Below are 14,456 nucleotides of genomic sequence, written 5' to 3'. Positions count from 1 at the left end.
AGCTTTTATTTCGACGCACGTTTTTAGAGAGGACCTTCGATCGTGACGTGAGTGAGGACGCCGCCTCATGGCAGCGTCATGACGTCGCCGCCTCTGTCTTATTCTGTACTTCCGGTGTTATGGCCGCGCTCAGTGAGGGGTTGACAGTGTTGTGAAGATATTTGGAGATGAACGCGTGTGTTTAGGGTTGTGGTGTTGAGGATGGCGGTGACACAGCTGTTTCGGCTGGTGGTCAGTCGGTCAGCAGCTCGTGCAACATTTCGCGCGCACAGGAGATACAGCAAGGTGCGCGAGCATATGATTACAGCAGCACAGTGACTTCAGCTAATGTTAGCTAACCAGGACCATGTCAGCTGTCATTGCCTGGGACATGGAGCTACTGTAGATGTTGCATGTTGTGTGAATTATTAATTTTGTGTTTTGATGATTGAACTACTTCAATATCCATATTTAAATCTATTTCAAATGTCTTCTACTTGTATATCCAAAGGAAATGCTTGTCTTAGTTTTTAGCAGTGGTGGACAGTAACAGAGTACATTTACTTGAGTACAGTACTTAAGTAAAAAAAATTTGAGTATCTGTACTTTACTTGAGTATTATCTTTTGGGAAACTTATTACTTTTACTCCACTACATTCAGAAGACAATTATTGTACTTTTTACTCCACTACATTTCTATCAGTTCTCTAGTTACTCACTACTTTAGATTTGAGGTCATCTCATAAATTTCCTTCTCTTTTCTGAAATCTGATCCCTAAGACAGTAAAATGTGTTTGTGTAGTTCTGTTTGTCTTAGTGGTTTAGTCGTACCTGTATATCGTGCGTCTCCACTTTGGGCAAACACAGAGCAAATTTCACTCAGATCAGGCAGTTCATTTAGAGGTGGTAATGATGGCTATAATTCTCCACCTGAGCACCCATGGTCATATCTTCAGCCCGTGTTAGAGGTTTTTGAAATGAAGAATGATACGTATCATTTGAAATGTTCTCCCTGTTTCCCATTCTGCCCAAACAAACAAACATTCACTGTCCAACCTGAGAAAGTGTGTTGAGCTATATAATATTTGTTTAACTCCAGAGGACATTTCAAACTAAGTTGTCTGTGCTTGAAGTAACTTAGTGTCTGTTTTTATTCCATGGTATAGTTTTGAGAGATTTCGAGTAATGGTTTCTAAATAAACATAATGTAACAGAATGTACTCCTATGTGGTGCATTTATGTATTTTGAAAATACAAAGTTTTGAGATTTTTTACGAAGTACTTTGAATACTTAAGTACTTTTAAAAGGAAATACTTTAACTCAAGTAATAATTTGACAGAGCAACTTTCACTTGTATTGGAGTAATATTTGACCAGGAGTATCTTTACTTTGGCTTAAGTAATGAAGCTGTGTACTTTGTCCACCACTGTGTGAATGTATTGTATGTGTTGTATGAATGAGATGGACCCAACCATACCCTTTACTTTTGCTCGAAGCTCCCCTCCTCTCTCTCATTGTGGTTACATGGCTACTTTCCAAAATAGGGCTAAGTTTACCAAAGGTTTCAAATACATTTAATGTAAACTAGGGATAAAAATGTAGTTGGGAAGTTAAGTCACAAATATTTTTTAAATATATCATTATACAGCTAATGTGGAAGTAATATATGCCTTCATTAAATTATTTAAAAAAATAATTGAGGTATAATTGAATCTTACATCATGTATGTAGTTTCACTTTACAGTAATGCAGCCAAAAAGCTGACAGAAAGACAGTAGGGCAATCTCACACTGTTTCATCATTGTAAGGCATATAAATAATGAACTCAGTATTTAGTTTACTTTAAACACTTTGTTCAAGTTAAAGCGACCTAGCAGACATTCTTACCTTTACTGATGCTGTAATGATAACAGTTTTCTTTAATTTGGCAAGAAAATGTGTTCATTGAAATATTTATAGAGGATTGTATGTTGTTTTTGATTTGCTGCATCTTTCCTGTTTCACTGCAGGTTTGTCCAGCTCTCTCTGAGCGACTGCGAGTGTTTGAGTCCCTCAGGGAAAAGAGGGCCAATAAGAAGAGAGTCGAGGCCACAGGAGCACCTCTCAGTATCCGACTGGCTGACGGCTGCACAGTAAAGGGAACAGCTGGTGTTACTACACCTCTCTTTGTAGCACAAAATGTCCGGTAAATATTAAATGTATACAGAATGTATTGTTGTTTTATTTCTGTGCACTGCTATGATATGTAATGGTTTTTCTCCCTGCAGAGTGAAAGGAGCGCTGGTCAGTACAGTGAACGGGGAGTTGTGGGAGCTTGGACAGCCCCTGGAGACAGACTGTGAACTCCAACTTCTGGGGTTTGAAACAGTTGAGGGGAGGCAGGTAATTACAGGTTTTATTTTATTTTACAACGCTTTTTCATGCAGTGCATCTGAAATGGACTGGTTTTGCATGTGCACCATGGGGTTGGTAGTCATATAGCAAAGGTAGATGTAACTCCAGGATATTTTACATGTGTTGCTTTTTTTTGTCTGAAAGAGTCATTCAAATGATAGCCCTTTGTTTCTAAAGCCAAAATTTAGATGATTACAGATTATCTGGTCAAGATAGTGACCTTTCTTTTCCAAACAGCTGTCCAAATGCACTCAAGAGATTTATTCCCAACCTGCCTTTTACTATGATCCCTCCTTTTTAGGCAGCATGGAGAACAGGAGCGTGTGTCCTGGGTTCAGTGTTAGAGAGGGAATTTGGTGCTGAGGTGTGCAGAGAAGGAGCGTCAGAGCTCGGGCTTTACTGTGACCATCTGCTGGACAACAGGTGAGATCTCAAGATGGAACTTGTCTCTGTCTCTGACACATTATTCAAAGTAAACAACTAGAGACATGTTCATGCATGTAAGATCTTTAAGGCGTTTTTCCACCGCAGAAACTTTACCCCTGATTAAGTGCGTTTCGACCGAAGGAACCAGGGTCTAAATTTAGTTCAGAGGTAGATAATCTCCCCTCTCAGAAGCCCCTGCTTGGGGGGAAGTACTTTTCAAAGGTCCCGGGACTTTCGGTTGAACGTAACTGTTTGTGGAGTTAACACAGCTGTTGAAACACAGAGGGGGTTCCTGGGAATGCATACTAGTTTAATTTTTTATTAAGATTTCAAAATATAATTGAATATACTTTTTTTTCTCCATACATCACTGGCCTGATTTGCAAAATCTACCCGGGACTTCAGCCCGCGTTTGAAATGCAGACAACAATGGAGGCACAGGAACCTTTTAGTTCGGGGGGCTAAAAGACCCCAGAACTCTTGGTCGAAATGCACCTTTTGATGCTATTTTTTGGTCTCTGCTCTCTCACATAGCAACTGTACACTATCATTTGCTTTGACAATTAACCCTCTTTCATAGCATGGATAAAACAGTCCATCAGAGTCCCTGACCTCTCTTCCTCTCACCAAAAATCATCATGGATATTTGTTTATTTCTCCTGAACATAGTGTGTCACTGCCTCACAATCATCTGCTTCTGATTTACCCAACTCTGTCCTCCCCACACAGTGTCCTGTCTCTGAGTGATGTGGAGGACAGATGTAAACAGGCTGCTGCCCTCAAACTTCCTCTGTCCAGACTGGAGCTGAATACAGATGAGGTCCTGGAGCTCTTCCAGGTCAGCAGTACCAGTGTCTATGTTATGACAATACACCCATGGTTGTGTCTGAAATCATTCACTCAGTCATTACTTCCCACTCATTACCATGGGAGTTCTGCGAAGAGGACTTCACAGTGAGCTCAGCTAAAGTGTCACTGATAACACTGATGATTGTTTATGTAATCTTATACACTGAGCCTGCAGTTTTTGTTGATGTTATGAAGTATATCTGTGCATTTCCTGCTTTGATTCTTTTTCATGTTTATGGTGTCTTATAATGTCCCAGTATTTATATATAGAAGTACATGCATTTCTATTGTCCTGCTGTCATATGTAAAATGTTCTATGTTAACATTTGTTAGGACAGTAAGGTGAGACTGCAGCTCATGGAGGAGCAGATGAATGGCCCCACAGTCACAGTATACAGGCATGTAATGCACACACAAATCTGATATTGACTTGCATGCTGTTGTCCTCTAACCTCTGTCAATATAATTAAATCTGTTTGATCCTTCTGATGTGACCCAGGTGTGGGGACAGTATTTCAGTCTGCAGAGGCCCTCTCCTCCCACACACTGGTCTCCTCAAGGTCTTCAAAATGCTTCAGGTGAGTGTGTTAATTTACATTTATGCTACTTTTTTCTGCACAACTTCTAAAAATTGTGCCTGTATGTAAGACATTTTATTCAATTTCAGTCCCTGGATAAATGGCTAGTCTATGTCATTCTTTTTAATGATTTAAAAAAGAGATAGAAAAGGCACTACTAAGAAGAAGAAGAAAAATATGTGTGGTTCACCGCATCTTATCACATAAATGTGTCCTCTTAGGACACATTTGGCATCGTCCACCCTGTGGATACATGCCGGGCAAAGATAAATTCCCTCGTCTTTATAGATCCAACAAGAGAGAGGAGTTTACGTACCGGGCTGTCACTGTGCAGACTGGGATTCCATGGCAGCCAGGCTGGAAATATCAGCAGCAGGATGTTGTGTTTGTCAGAGGCCAGATTCCTGTTCTCAGCCTTTACAAACACACTGCCATCCATCAGTCGTGCTGCTGTCACCCCTTCCTCTACTGGCCTCCCTTTCTCTTCCTCTATCTCTTTGTTTGCTCATTATTATTCTCGCTGTCCCTTGCCTCCCCCTTACTTATCTCCCTTTACATCCCAGCTGTCTGCTGTGACCCTGACCAATCAGACGGAGTCCTCGGGTTTGACACGTCTTCTAGGTGCGGCTTTCCCTGGACAGAAGGACAAGGAGGTGTGGGAGAGAGAGCAGGAGGAGGCGAGGAGGAGAGACCACAGACGTATAGGGACGGTAAGATGAACAGGTGCACAAAATAAAGTCAACCAAGAAAACTGTTTGGGGAAAAATTGTTCTTTTGGTCTTAAATGCCATTTGTATTTGGGTTCTCTAGGACCAGGAGCTTTTCTTCTTTAATGATGTGAGTCCAGGCAGCTGCTTTTTCCTGCCTAAAGGAGCCCACATATACAACACCCTCACTGACTTCATCAAGGTGAACAAACACTCCATGCACCCGTCTGTTCCACTCACTACATCAGCCAACACTAATCAAACTTTGTTCTTTATGAGCGCATTACACGTATACTGTACTCAATAAGCGCAAAATAACCAGAAAAAGAAAACTTGTCTTTAGTGTTAAGCCTTCAGTGATACTCCAGAACAATCATTAGTACAACACTTAGGATCAGGTATCAGGAAGCAGCTACACAAACACCAGATCAGTCGGAAAAGTTTTAAACTTCCAAAACGACTCCATTGTTTAGTGCAGCTCTTCGTTCTCGATACCTGTGGATTCCTGGGTTCATGTAACTTTCCATTCATAATGTCATAACATTTTAACACTCAATCCTCTCCCTAACTTTCTTTATCTTGGCTAATGTGGTAAACTTTACTGTCATTCTGCCAGTTAAGCAATATTGTGAAAGAAACTGGTGAAAGAGGTGTTAATGAAGTTCTGCAGAATAAACATGAAACCTCACATAGAAACAGTTCCCTAACAGCCAAACAGACACTTTGTTTGTGTCTAAGATAATCTGAAAGAGCTTATATGTGAAGTAGGGATGTACACAATGAATCGATTATCGATAAATTGATTGTTAAGAAATTACTTGAAACACGCATTTTTGTTTTCAATTTTCCGTCACGTTGGACAAACAACATGTGGTTTCATATCACACTCATCTATCAGGGAGGTGTTTCAAGTTTAAAACATGTTTCGATGTGAATCAGCTAGGTTAAAGGTGTTGCACACAGTGAGGCACTCAGCTGGTGGCTGTGGGACAGGTCTCCGCTTTTTAAAGAGGATCATTGAGCAACTGCTGCCAACAACAACATGAACTTTAAACAGACACATTTCCCCACCCTTGGATACAAATCCAACAGACTGGTGGGAATTGCTAGTATGCTATGTTTGCAGATCACCAACATCAGAGCCGTCTGGGCTTTTTTGCTGCTGGACTGATTATGACCCGGTTGCGCTCCCGGCTGACACCTGACCGAATACACATGTTTATTTTTCTCAATAAGAACGAGTAGACAGAAAACTGGACACTGTGAGTCTAAAGTACTTTTCTGTTAGTATTATGAGCCTTCACTTTATAAGACTATGTCTGCAGAGAATATTTTTATGAGCCTGATCGTTGATAATCAGTGTTAAACATGTACAATTATTCAATACTTCAGTTACATGCATTTTTTTGCTGTAGAAAATATAATTTAGGGGGAAAAACAGATTTGGCCTTGTTTTTCACATAAGAATAATAATGTTTTTTATTGATTAATTGATAATTGATCGTTAACATTTCCAAAAATCGATCACGGAAAATACTTAGAATGTACATCCCTAATATGAAGACATGCATTCTTATAAAGTAAGGATTCCCCTTTAACCTTTCATACATTGATCAGTATGCGTTGTCTATCCATTCTCCTTACATGAGTTTAACACATGAGAGCCACTGCTTTGTTTGCCATAAGAAAGTGAACAGTTATACAGAATACACAGTATACAATGACTTCACTAAAACTTTAAACCAAATAGTTTGTGCTTGAGTTTGCTGCCCAGACACTAACATGGGACTTCCACCAGATCCGTGTCCGGTCCGTCTCCAATCCGCTGCAGTGCAGCTCCGTGCGCTCTCGTCCGTCAACACCCACCGGTTGTGTCTTCGTAACGCAGCACGGAGCAGGACCGCCGGACAGCTGGAGTCATGTGACCGAGGTTTTTCTACTGCAATCACTGAATCAAGGATTCTCCTCCTCCACTCCTCATCCATACTGTCTTTATCAGCCTCTGAAAAACTCTGACTTGATGACTCCTGGCCTGCATCCGCTCTAAATTATTATTGTTTGTCATAGTTAAGTTAAAAACGATCTAACGATAACACAGAGTGTTTTATTCTGACAATGAATCAGGTTTTTATTTTGTTTTGGTGCCTGACTTCCTGTCCCGCTCCATCTGCTCTGTGCTGAATCGATGCGTCGTGCTCCGGCATCCGGCAAAAAAAGAAGTCTTGTGTATCTGATCCGTTGCGTTCCAACCTGCCGGATCACAGACGCAGCCGGAACGCAACGGAGTGGATCCAGTGGGGGTTAACACATTGACTAAATAGAAACCTATCAGATCCGGTGCTGTGACGGATCGGACCGGACACGGATCTGGTGGAATTTGGCCTTAACTCCTGTGTTAGTCTCAATCTGTTGCTGATGTTAGAACTGCAGCAACCACTTAAATTAGCTGAAACTTCATAATCCACTTCAGCTCCTCTTGTGTGTCTAAAGTCAATAAGTCAATTATGTAAGCTCCACTCATGACCTGCGGTAGCTCCATTCAGGATGTTAGAAATGTAATATTGTCCATAACAACATCTGTCACACACACACACATATACAGTTGTGCTCATAAGTTTACATACCCTGGCAGAACTTGTGGGTTTTTTTGGCCATTTTTCAGAGAATATGAATGATAAGAGAAAAAAAAAAATTTCACTCATGGTTAGTGGTTGGGTGAAGCAAAAATGTTATCAAACAACTATGTTTACTCTTTTAATATCATAAAGACAACAGAAACTACCCAATAAACCATAAATTCTGCCAGGGTATGTCCACTTATGAGAACAACTTTATGTACATGCCTTGACATACCATAGCATGTAATGTGTTGGGTCTACATGTTCCAATCAGCTGTCAGGATATTGCTCTTGTTAGCCTTCAATTATTGCACTGTTGTGACAGTCTGACCCCAGCCTGCACTCATAGTCACACACATCCTTCCTTCCTGACGTCTTGTAGAGCGAATACAGAATGCGAGGCTACACTGAGGTCGTGACCCCGACTCTGTACAGCACTGCATTATGGGAGCGCTCGGGCCACTGGGAGCACTACAGCGAGAACATGTTCACTGTGACTTCAGAGGGCGCTCAGACCTACGCTCTCAAACCCATGAACTGTCCTGCACACTGGTGAACACACACACACTAACATTCCTGTCCTTGTGTGTTTTTGAAATAGACTAAACAACGCCTCACTCTCCTCTCGTGTTCAGTCTTATGTTTGAGCAGCGTGTTCGCTCGTGGAGGGAGCTACCCCTGCGATGGGCAGACTTCGGGGCACTGCATCGCAATGAGCTCTCTGGAGCACTGGGAGGCCTCACTCGTGTTCGAAGGTTCTGTCAGGATGATGCTCACATCTTCTGCACACCTGAGCAGGTACAAATACCCCATATGACCCGGCATACCTGTACATTGTTTACTTTGCACATCGTCTTTTTCTAAACCCCCTGCATACTTCTGCCGGTGCTGTGAGTGAGGCATGAGCTGTGAATGGGACACATGTGGAACCACATTACAGTGATTAGATGGGCTGTTCAAATAACTCCTGAGACATTCCAGGAGGCCTCAGCCTGAATGAATGAAGGTCTTTGTCCCGTTCAAACATTACACCTCCGTATGTGCATCTCTGTGGCTCCACAGTCTCTGTAATCCTGATCCCCCTACCTTTAACCTTCCCACTCCACCTCCTGTTGTCCAGTTAAAATCCAGATCAAAGTCACAGGATAATCATCACTCTATTTGATTCTGAGATACTAATTAAATCTTTGGGAGTTACAGTAAATACATTTGTAGGTAACTTTTTCTTTCCCCACCCTGGATGGAATTTAATCCCCTCTCTTGGTTCATTATTTACGTTATTTTGTCCCCTTGTTCCTCTTATCTTCTGCTGTTTTTCATTCCTCCTTTCCAGCTTCAAGACGAGATTGTGGCATGTTTGGACTTTGTGAGGAGAATCTATCAAGTGTTTGGTTTTTCTTTCCACTGCCTCCTGTCCACACGTCCTACACCGTGCCTCGGGGAGCCTGAGCAGTGGGATAATGCTGAGCAGGTAAACTCACAAACACACTTTTAAACACACACACACACACACACACACACACACACACACACACACACACACACACACACACACACACACACACACACACACACACATTACTGTATGCCAAAGTGAAAGGCTCCTTTATGGATATACATGGGCTTGATTTATTTTGGCCATATAGCAAATCCTTATACAAAATGAAATGGGGTAATAATGTCCACTTAATCAGACCGTTTTATGAGCGGTACTTTCCAACAGCAGTCTGCTCCTTGTCAGGCTGCCGGGGCAGATGTATATCTCTAATTCTCAGTGGGCGCCCTTTAAATAGCCGGCACAGCGGCAATTTAAGTTGATTCAATTGAGTGTAATTGAACATTACGGTTGAAGCTCCCACAGCTCCTTCATATACACAGAAAGACCAACATGACAGTCATAACATTCATTAATATGGTCTTACATTATCTACTACACCTGCCTAGTCAATGATCTGTGTGTGTGTGTGTGTGTGTGTGTGTGTGTGTGTGTGTGTGTGTGTGTGTGTGTGTGTGTGTGTGTGTGTGTGTGTGTGTGTGTGTGTGTGTGTGTGTGTGTGTGTGTGTGTGTGTGTGTGTGAGTGAGCAGCAGTTGGAAAGAAGTCTGCAGCAGTTTGGGGAACACTGGGAGTTGAATCCAGGAGACGGAGCCTTCTATGGACCTAAGGTGAGTGAGGAGAAGTGACATGAGAGTAAAGAAAAGTAATTTCTACTTACAGGTGTACATATTTTTTATTGCAGGCTGAACTGGGGGTTAGGGGTGGGAAGATTTTGTCAATGTCAATGCCATTCTCGATTCTGCTTATCAATCCAATTCCTTATCAATTCTCCTAACTATTCCTGAGGTTTTTTTGAGGGGGGGAAAAAAGTAGTTCTACACAGTCTCCTGCACCAAAAGGAACCATTTATTTTTTCGAAAATTATGTCTGCACAAGACTGAACATGATCATATTCAACTTGAACATACTGAACAATAGGTTGACCTTATTCTCGGCCGTGTGAGTCCGGACGTGGCCGCTCGAGCCTGGATGAAAATACTTCAAATTTGGAGAGGAAAACGCTTTTCCTCCGGGGGTCATCGCGAAAGTATTTTACCCGCTCTCTGTGCCTGATTTTTGGCCTTGTGAGTCCGGACTGGCCCCCTGGAGCCTGGAGGAAAATACTGTGAATTTGGAGAGGATAAATGCTTTTCCTCTCCATGTTTCCTCGTGGTTGAAGGAGTTCTTAGAGTGTGGGACGTAATGCAACGTACCGCAACGTGATGTCGTGCTGGGAAATGAATCGTTAAGAAGAATCGATAACATTTGAGGTGTACAATTCCGATGGAATTGATCAATTAGAACCGGTTCTAAGTCAGATCCGGTTTTCGTTTCCCACCCCTACTGGGTGTCATGCTTAAAATTATCACATCAAACCGACTTGACACAAAATATAGTTATAGAGGCAATTTTATGTATTATATAACAATTTATTTATTCATGCAAGAAGAATAGTAACACTCCCATTGCAACAAATCCCTTTTAGCCTCTTTGTGAGACAAATTCTCATTAAACCAAACCTTTTATTCATAGTTAAGGTAAAATATTAGCTTCGTTATCTGTTATAAATCACATCAAACTGAACATTTTCTCTGAAGGTAATGTTAGACAAGGTGAACCTCTCTATTTATCCCTCTTTCTCCTCAGAGCAATGCAGTTCACACATCTTTAAGAATGAATGATCCACATGTCACAACTTTGAACTCTGTTGCTGTCATCACTTTAGCTTTTGGGTTCAGTTAATTTGTAGTGATAAGCAACTTAAAGATGCTCAGGCCAGCTCTGCTGTCATACTTGTGCTGAAAGAAAGGATGAGCGCTTAGTGAAGAAACCCACCCACTATGCCCTTTACTGGTGAATTTAGTAGCCTACCCCATGGCTCCCGATGTCCCCCAAAGCCCAGCTGTTTTCGAAACGGCCTGCTACATACTACCTACTAAAAACAGTAGTAGGCGGTAGTAGGCAGAGCCAACATCAGCGATCATCAGAGATGTTTGAGGTCCAGTAGCTCCTCAGGCTACTCTCACATCTGTGCCTGCAAAATGTCATTATTTCCAGACTCTCAAGACCAGCTTGAGACAGAAGCTAAAAATGTTTGCCAGTGTCAACAGGCAGAGGTGAAATGTGCTGGACTCCTTACCTTGGATTGATTTGACATGTGTGAACAGGTTGTCCATGACGTCACTTTTGCTGTTGAGAATTAATTACGGTTGTTTAGGGGGTTTTGTCCAATCAGAATCAAGTAGTTAAGACAGCCAGGTGTTAACATAGTATAAAGACAGTCAGACAGACGGACAGACAGACACGAGAGGCTAGTTGTACACCCTGTTTCACTCCATGTAACACATCTACTAAGTTTAGCTTCAAAGATAATTGGTCAGGCATTAGGTTAGTATAAATCCTATCCTCTAGCTCTTGGGTAGAAAACACATCAGCCCTTTTTCCAAGTATTGGAGCCATTAACATTCTGCATAGGTCTAACCATCCACAATCTTATTTTACATCTTATCTCTGGAATTCCTCTGAAATCAGTTTATTAGTGTAACTTCACAGATAAGAGAGCAACACTGAGTTCTTTGTTTTTCTCTGGCTCTGAACAAATACATCTTTGAGCTCTAAGGGACACAGTTCACACTGTCCCGGACCGCAGGAACAGTAATAAAAACAGAAATGTGCAAGCTGTTGTGCTTGTGCTTTATGACAGAAGAAGTGGCTCCACATGATAATGACCTTGGTTTTCCTTGAGGCTTTTTTAATTTCTCAATTACTCGTGCAACAAGTCAGTAAGCATCCAGGGGGAAGTCCTCGTCAGGCAGACTTTACATGATTGAGCTCAGGTGGATGATCAGAGAGTGGAGGTAGGTCAAATCAGGGTGGGGTCAGACACACTGTAACACGCACCATGAAACAAACAGACATTCCTCACTGCCGTCTAGCTAGGGTGTGTAAGCCACAATTAACTGGATCCGCTCCTGTTGTAAACACTACTGGGACTAATTCTGTCCACAAATATGTAGTTTGTCCCCCAGCAGAGGCTGCTGTGTCAGGGCTCTAAATCGTATTTGTAGATTTTGGCAGGAGGAGAGAAGTCAAACCTAATGTAACACACTCCTGCATGTCTCTTCATAGATCGACATCCAGATAAAAGACGCCATTGGCAGAGAGCACCAGTGTGCCACGATCCAGTTGGACTTCCAGCTGCCAATCAAATTTGACCTTCTGTATGTCGGGTAAGTCAGAAGTTTCTGTTTCTTGCTTTCAATCACTTTCACATTCCTACATCTGCAGTGATTTAAATCTGCAGATTTTTCCTTGTAGTATTTATCTGCAGAAGAGCAGCATGCATATTTGCCACTGATATCCTATAACTGCTCTAGGAAATTGCAGAAGTCTAACTTTATTATGAACTAATTTGACCATCAAAGATTTGTCCTTCTATTGAGTTTATTAGTTCATGTGAGGACGCTCCATGTTTTTGGACTAAATTTCATTGATGTTGTAAGTTTGTCTGCTTCCCTCTTGGTGTCCTGTTTTTATACCACTCAGAAGCATTTAAGGATGCAAATCCTGCATCACAGAATAAGTAATTTCATATTGCAAAATGTAAATGTCTCACATTGTGGTTGGCGCACGCATATCATCCATGTGCGCGAGACACTAGCCCCTTGCACATTGCAATCCCGCAGCAGAGTTGGACCGAGTTCCACCATCACAATACCTTTATTCTGGGGCGCTGGTGGCCTAGCGGTCTAAGCGCCCAATGTTTAGAGGCTATAGTCCTCGTCGCAGAGGTCGCCGGTTCAATTCCCGGCTGGTCGACCATTTACTGCATTTGTTCCCCGCTCTCTACTCCCCACATTTCCTGTCTCTCTTCAGCTGTCCTGTCCATTAAAGGCCAAAATGTCAAAAAATATAACTTGGAAAAAAAAATAAAACGTTGTTCTTAGACATTGCACCCTGAACTCTGACGTAATTTTGTTGTTTCAGTGCTCGATTACACCATATTATGGCTTCGGAAGTGCGTGAGACACACACAGCAGGAGCACCACATACACACAAACACACACTGGCATGCACATACACACAGTGCCGTTTCACCATGCTGGCTCAGACGCTAAACATCTCCACCTTCTTCCCCCTATTCTGCCTCTGTTACTTCCTCCAAGGGAGGATCAGAGGCAGAATGACTCTGGCAGACAAGGAGTGACTGGGGCAAAATTACCTTTTAATGGCGAAGTCATTAAACATGAGTTCTAACAGGCAGGTTAGCTCAACTTTTGAATGCTTCATAGTTAACTATTACAACTATAGATCTTATTCCATTCGGCCATATCAACCAACTCGCATTAACCCTTACCTCCCCCCCTCACCCTCTCACCCTCTCCTCCATCGAGCCTTTATTCATTTATTTCTTCACCTTTATCTCAGTCGTGATGGACAGCAACACAGGCCAGTGATGATCCACAGAGCAGTGCTTGGATCGCTGGAAAGAATGATCGCTATACTTGCGGAAAACTTTGGAGGCAAATGGTGAGAAGACATTAATAATCACATAAATCATACATTTTATCACGCTGTTAAACCATCATCACCCCTTTTTTTATTGTTGCCTCACCCAGGCCACTGTGGTTGTCCCCAGCGCAGATCATGGTCATACCTGTAGGGGGCAACAGTGAGTCATACGGCCAACAGGTCAGTGAGTGATGAAGAATTTCTCCCATCAGCAGACCAAGTGTACTTTCTGTCTAATAGTATTAATGTGCACGTTGATGTGAGATGCTCAGCACAGATATGATCTTAAAAATAGTCCCTCTCTTCTCTTAAGGTGGTCCAACAGTTCCATGAAGCTGGCTTCATGGCTGACCTGAATGACGACCAGGGAGCCACCTTAAATAAGAAGATTCGCTCAGCTCAGCTGGCCCAGTACAACTACATTTTTGGTAAACATGTATAATAGGATGAAAAATCAAGCTTCTTATGAAAATAAAGCCTGTCACTGTTCTCTTTTTTGAAAGTTAACTACACGAGTTCAAACTCTGGAATGACTTCTATTGACTTCACTGAACCTGACATTTTATTTTTGTGTGTTGTTCCAGTGGTGGGGGAGAAAGAGAGAGAGAGCGGGACAGTGAATGTCAGGAGCAGAGGGGGTAAACAGCTGGGGAGGAGACCGACAGAGGAGGTGCTGACATCCCTCACACAGCTACGAGACTCTAAGACCAACTTAGAAGAGTTTTAATGAAAACAACCTGGAAATAATGAGTCACTGATGTTATAAGTAATGTTTGTTTTGTCATGTTTAAGCTGTTCTACTTTGTTCTGAAGAGATAGAAGCTTCTATTTGTAATAAAAACTTGTAAAAGATCTTC

General features: G+C 42.1%; 1 protein-coding gene across 1 annotated transcript; it reads left to right on the top strand.

Moving 5' to 3' along the window:
- The first annotated feature begins 84 nt into the window (after positions 1 to 84).
- On the top strand, positions 85 to 14,456 carry tars2 (threonyl-tRNA synthetase 2, mitochondrial). The gene is made up of 18 exons (XM_034697476.1): positions 85 to 285; positions 1,990 to 2,165; positions 2,248 to 2,362; positions 2,676 to 2,797; positions 3,530 to 3,638; positions 3,983 to 4,047; positions 4,149 to 4,227; positions 4,791 to 4,937; positions 5,038 to 5,136; positions 7,935 to 8,104; positions 8,188 to 8,350; positions 8,886 to 9,023; positions 9,639 to 9,716; positions 12,217 to 12,317; positions 13,516 to 13,617; positions 13,707 to 13,779; positions 13,913 to 14,027; positions 14,184 to 14,456. Exons 1-18 carry the CDS (start codon positions 202 to 204, stop codon positions 14,324 to 14,326), a joined length of 2,079 nt encoding a protein of 692 aa, XP_034553367.1. The 5' UTR covers positions 85 to 201; the 3' UTR covers positions 14,327 to 14,456.

The sequence above is a fragment of the Notolabrus celidotus genome, chromosome 12 (assembly GCF_009762535.1).
Source record: "Notolabrus celidotus isolate fNotCel1 chromosome 12, fNotCel1.pri, whole genome shotgun sequence".
Classification (NCBI taxonomy): Eukaryota; Metazoa; Chordata; class Actinopteri; order Labriformes; family Labridae; genus Notolabrus; species Notolabrus celidotus.
This window is presented reverse-complemented; position numbering and strand designations above follow the sequence as displayed.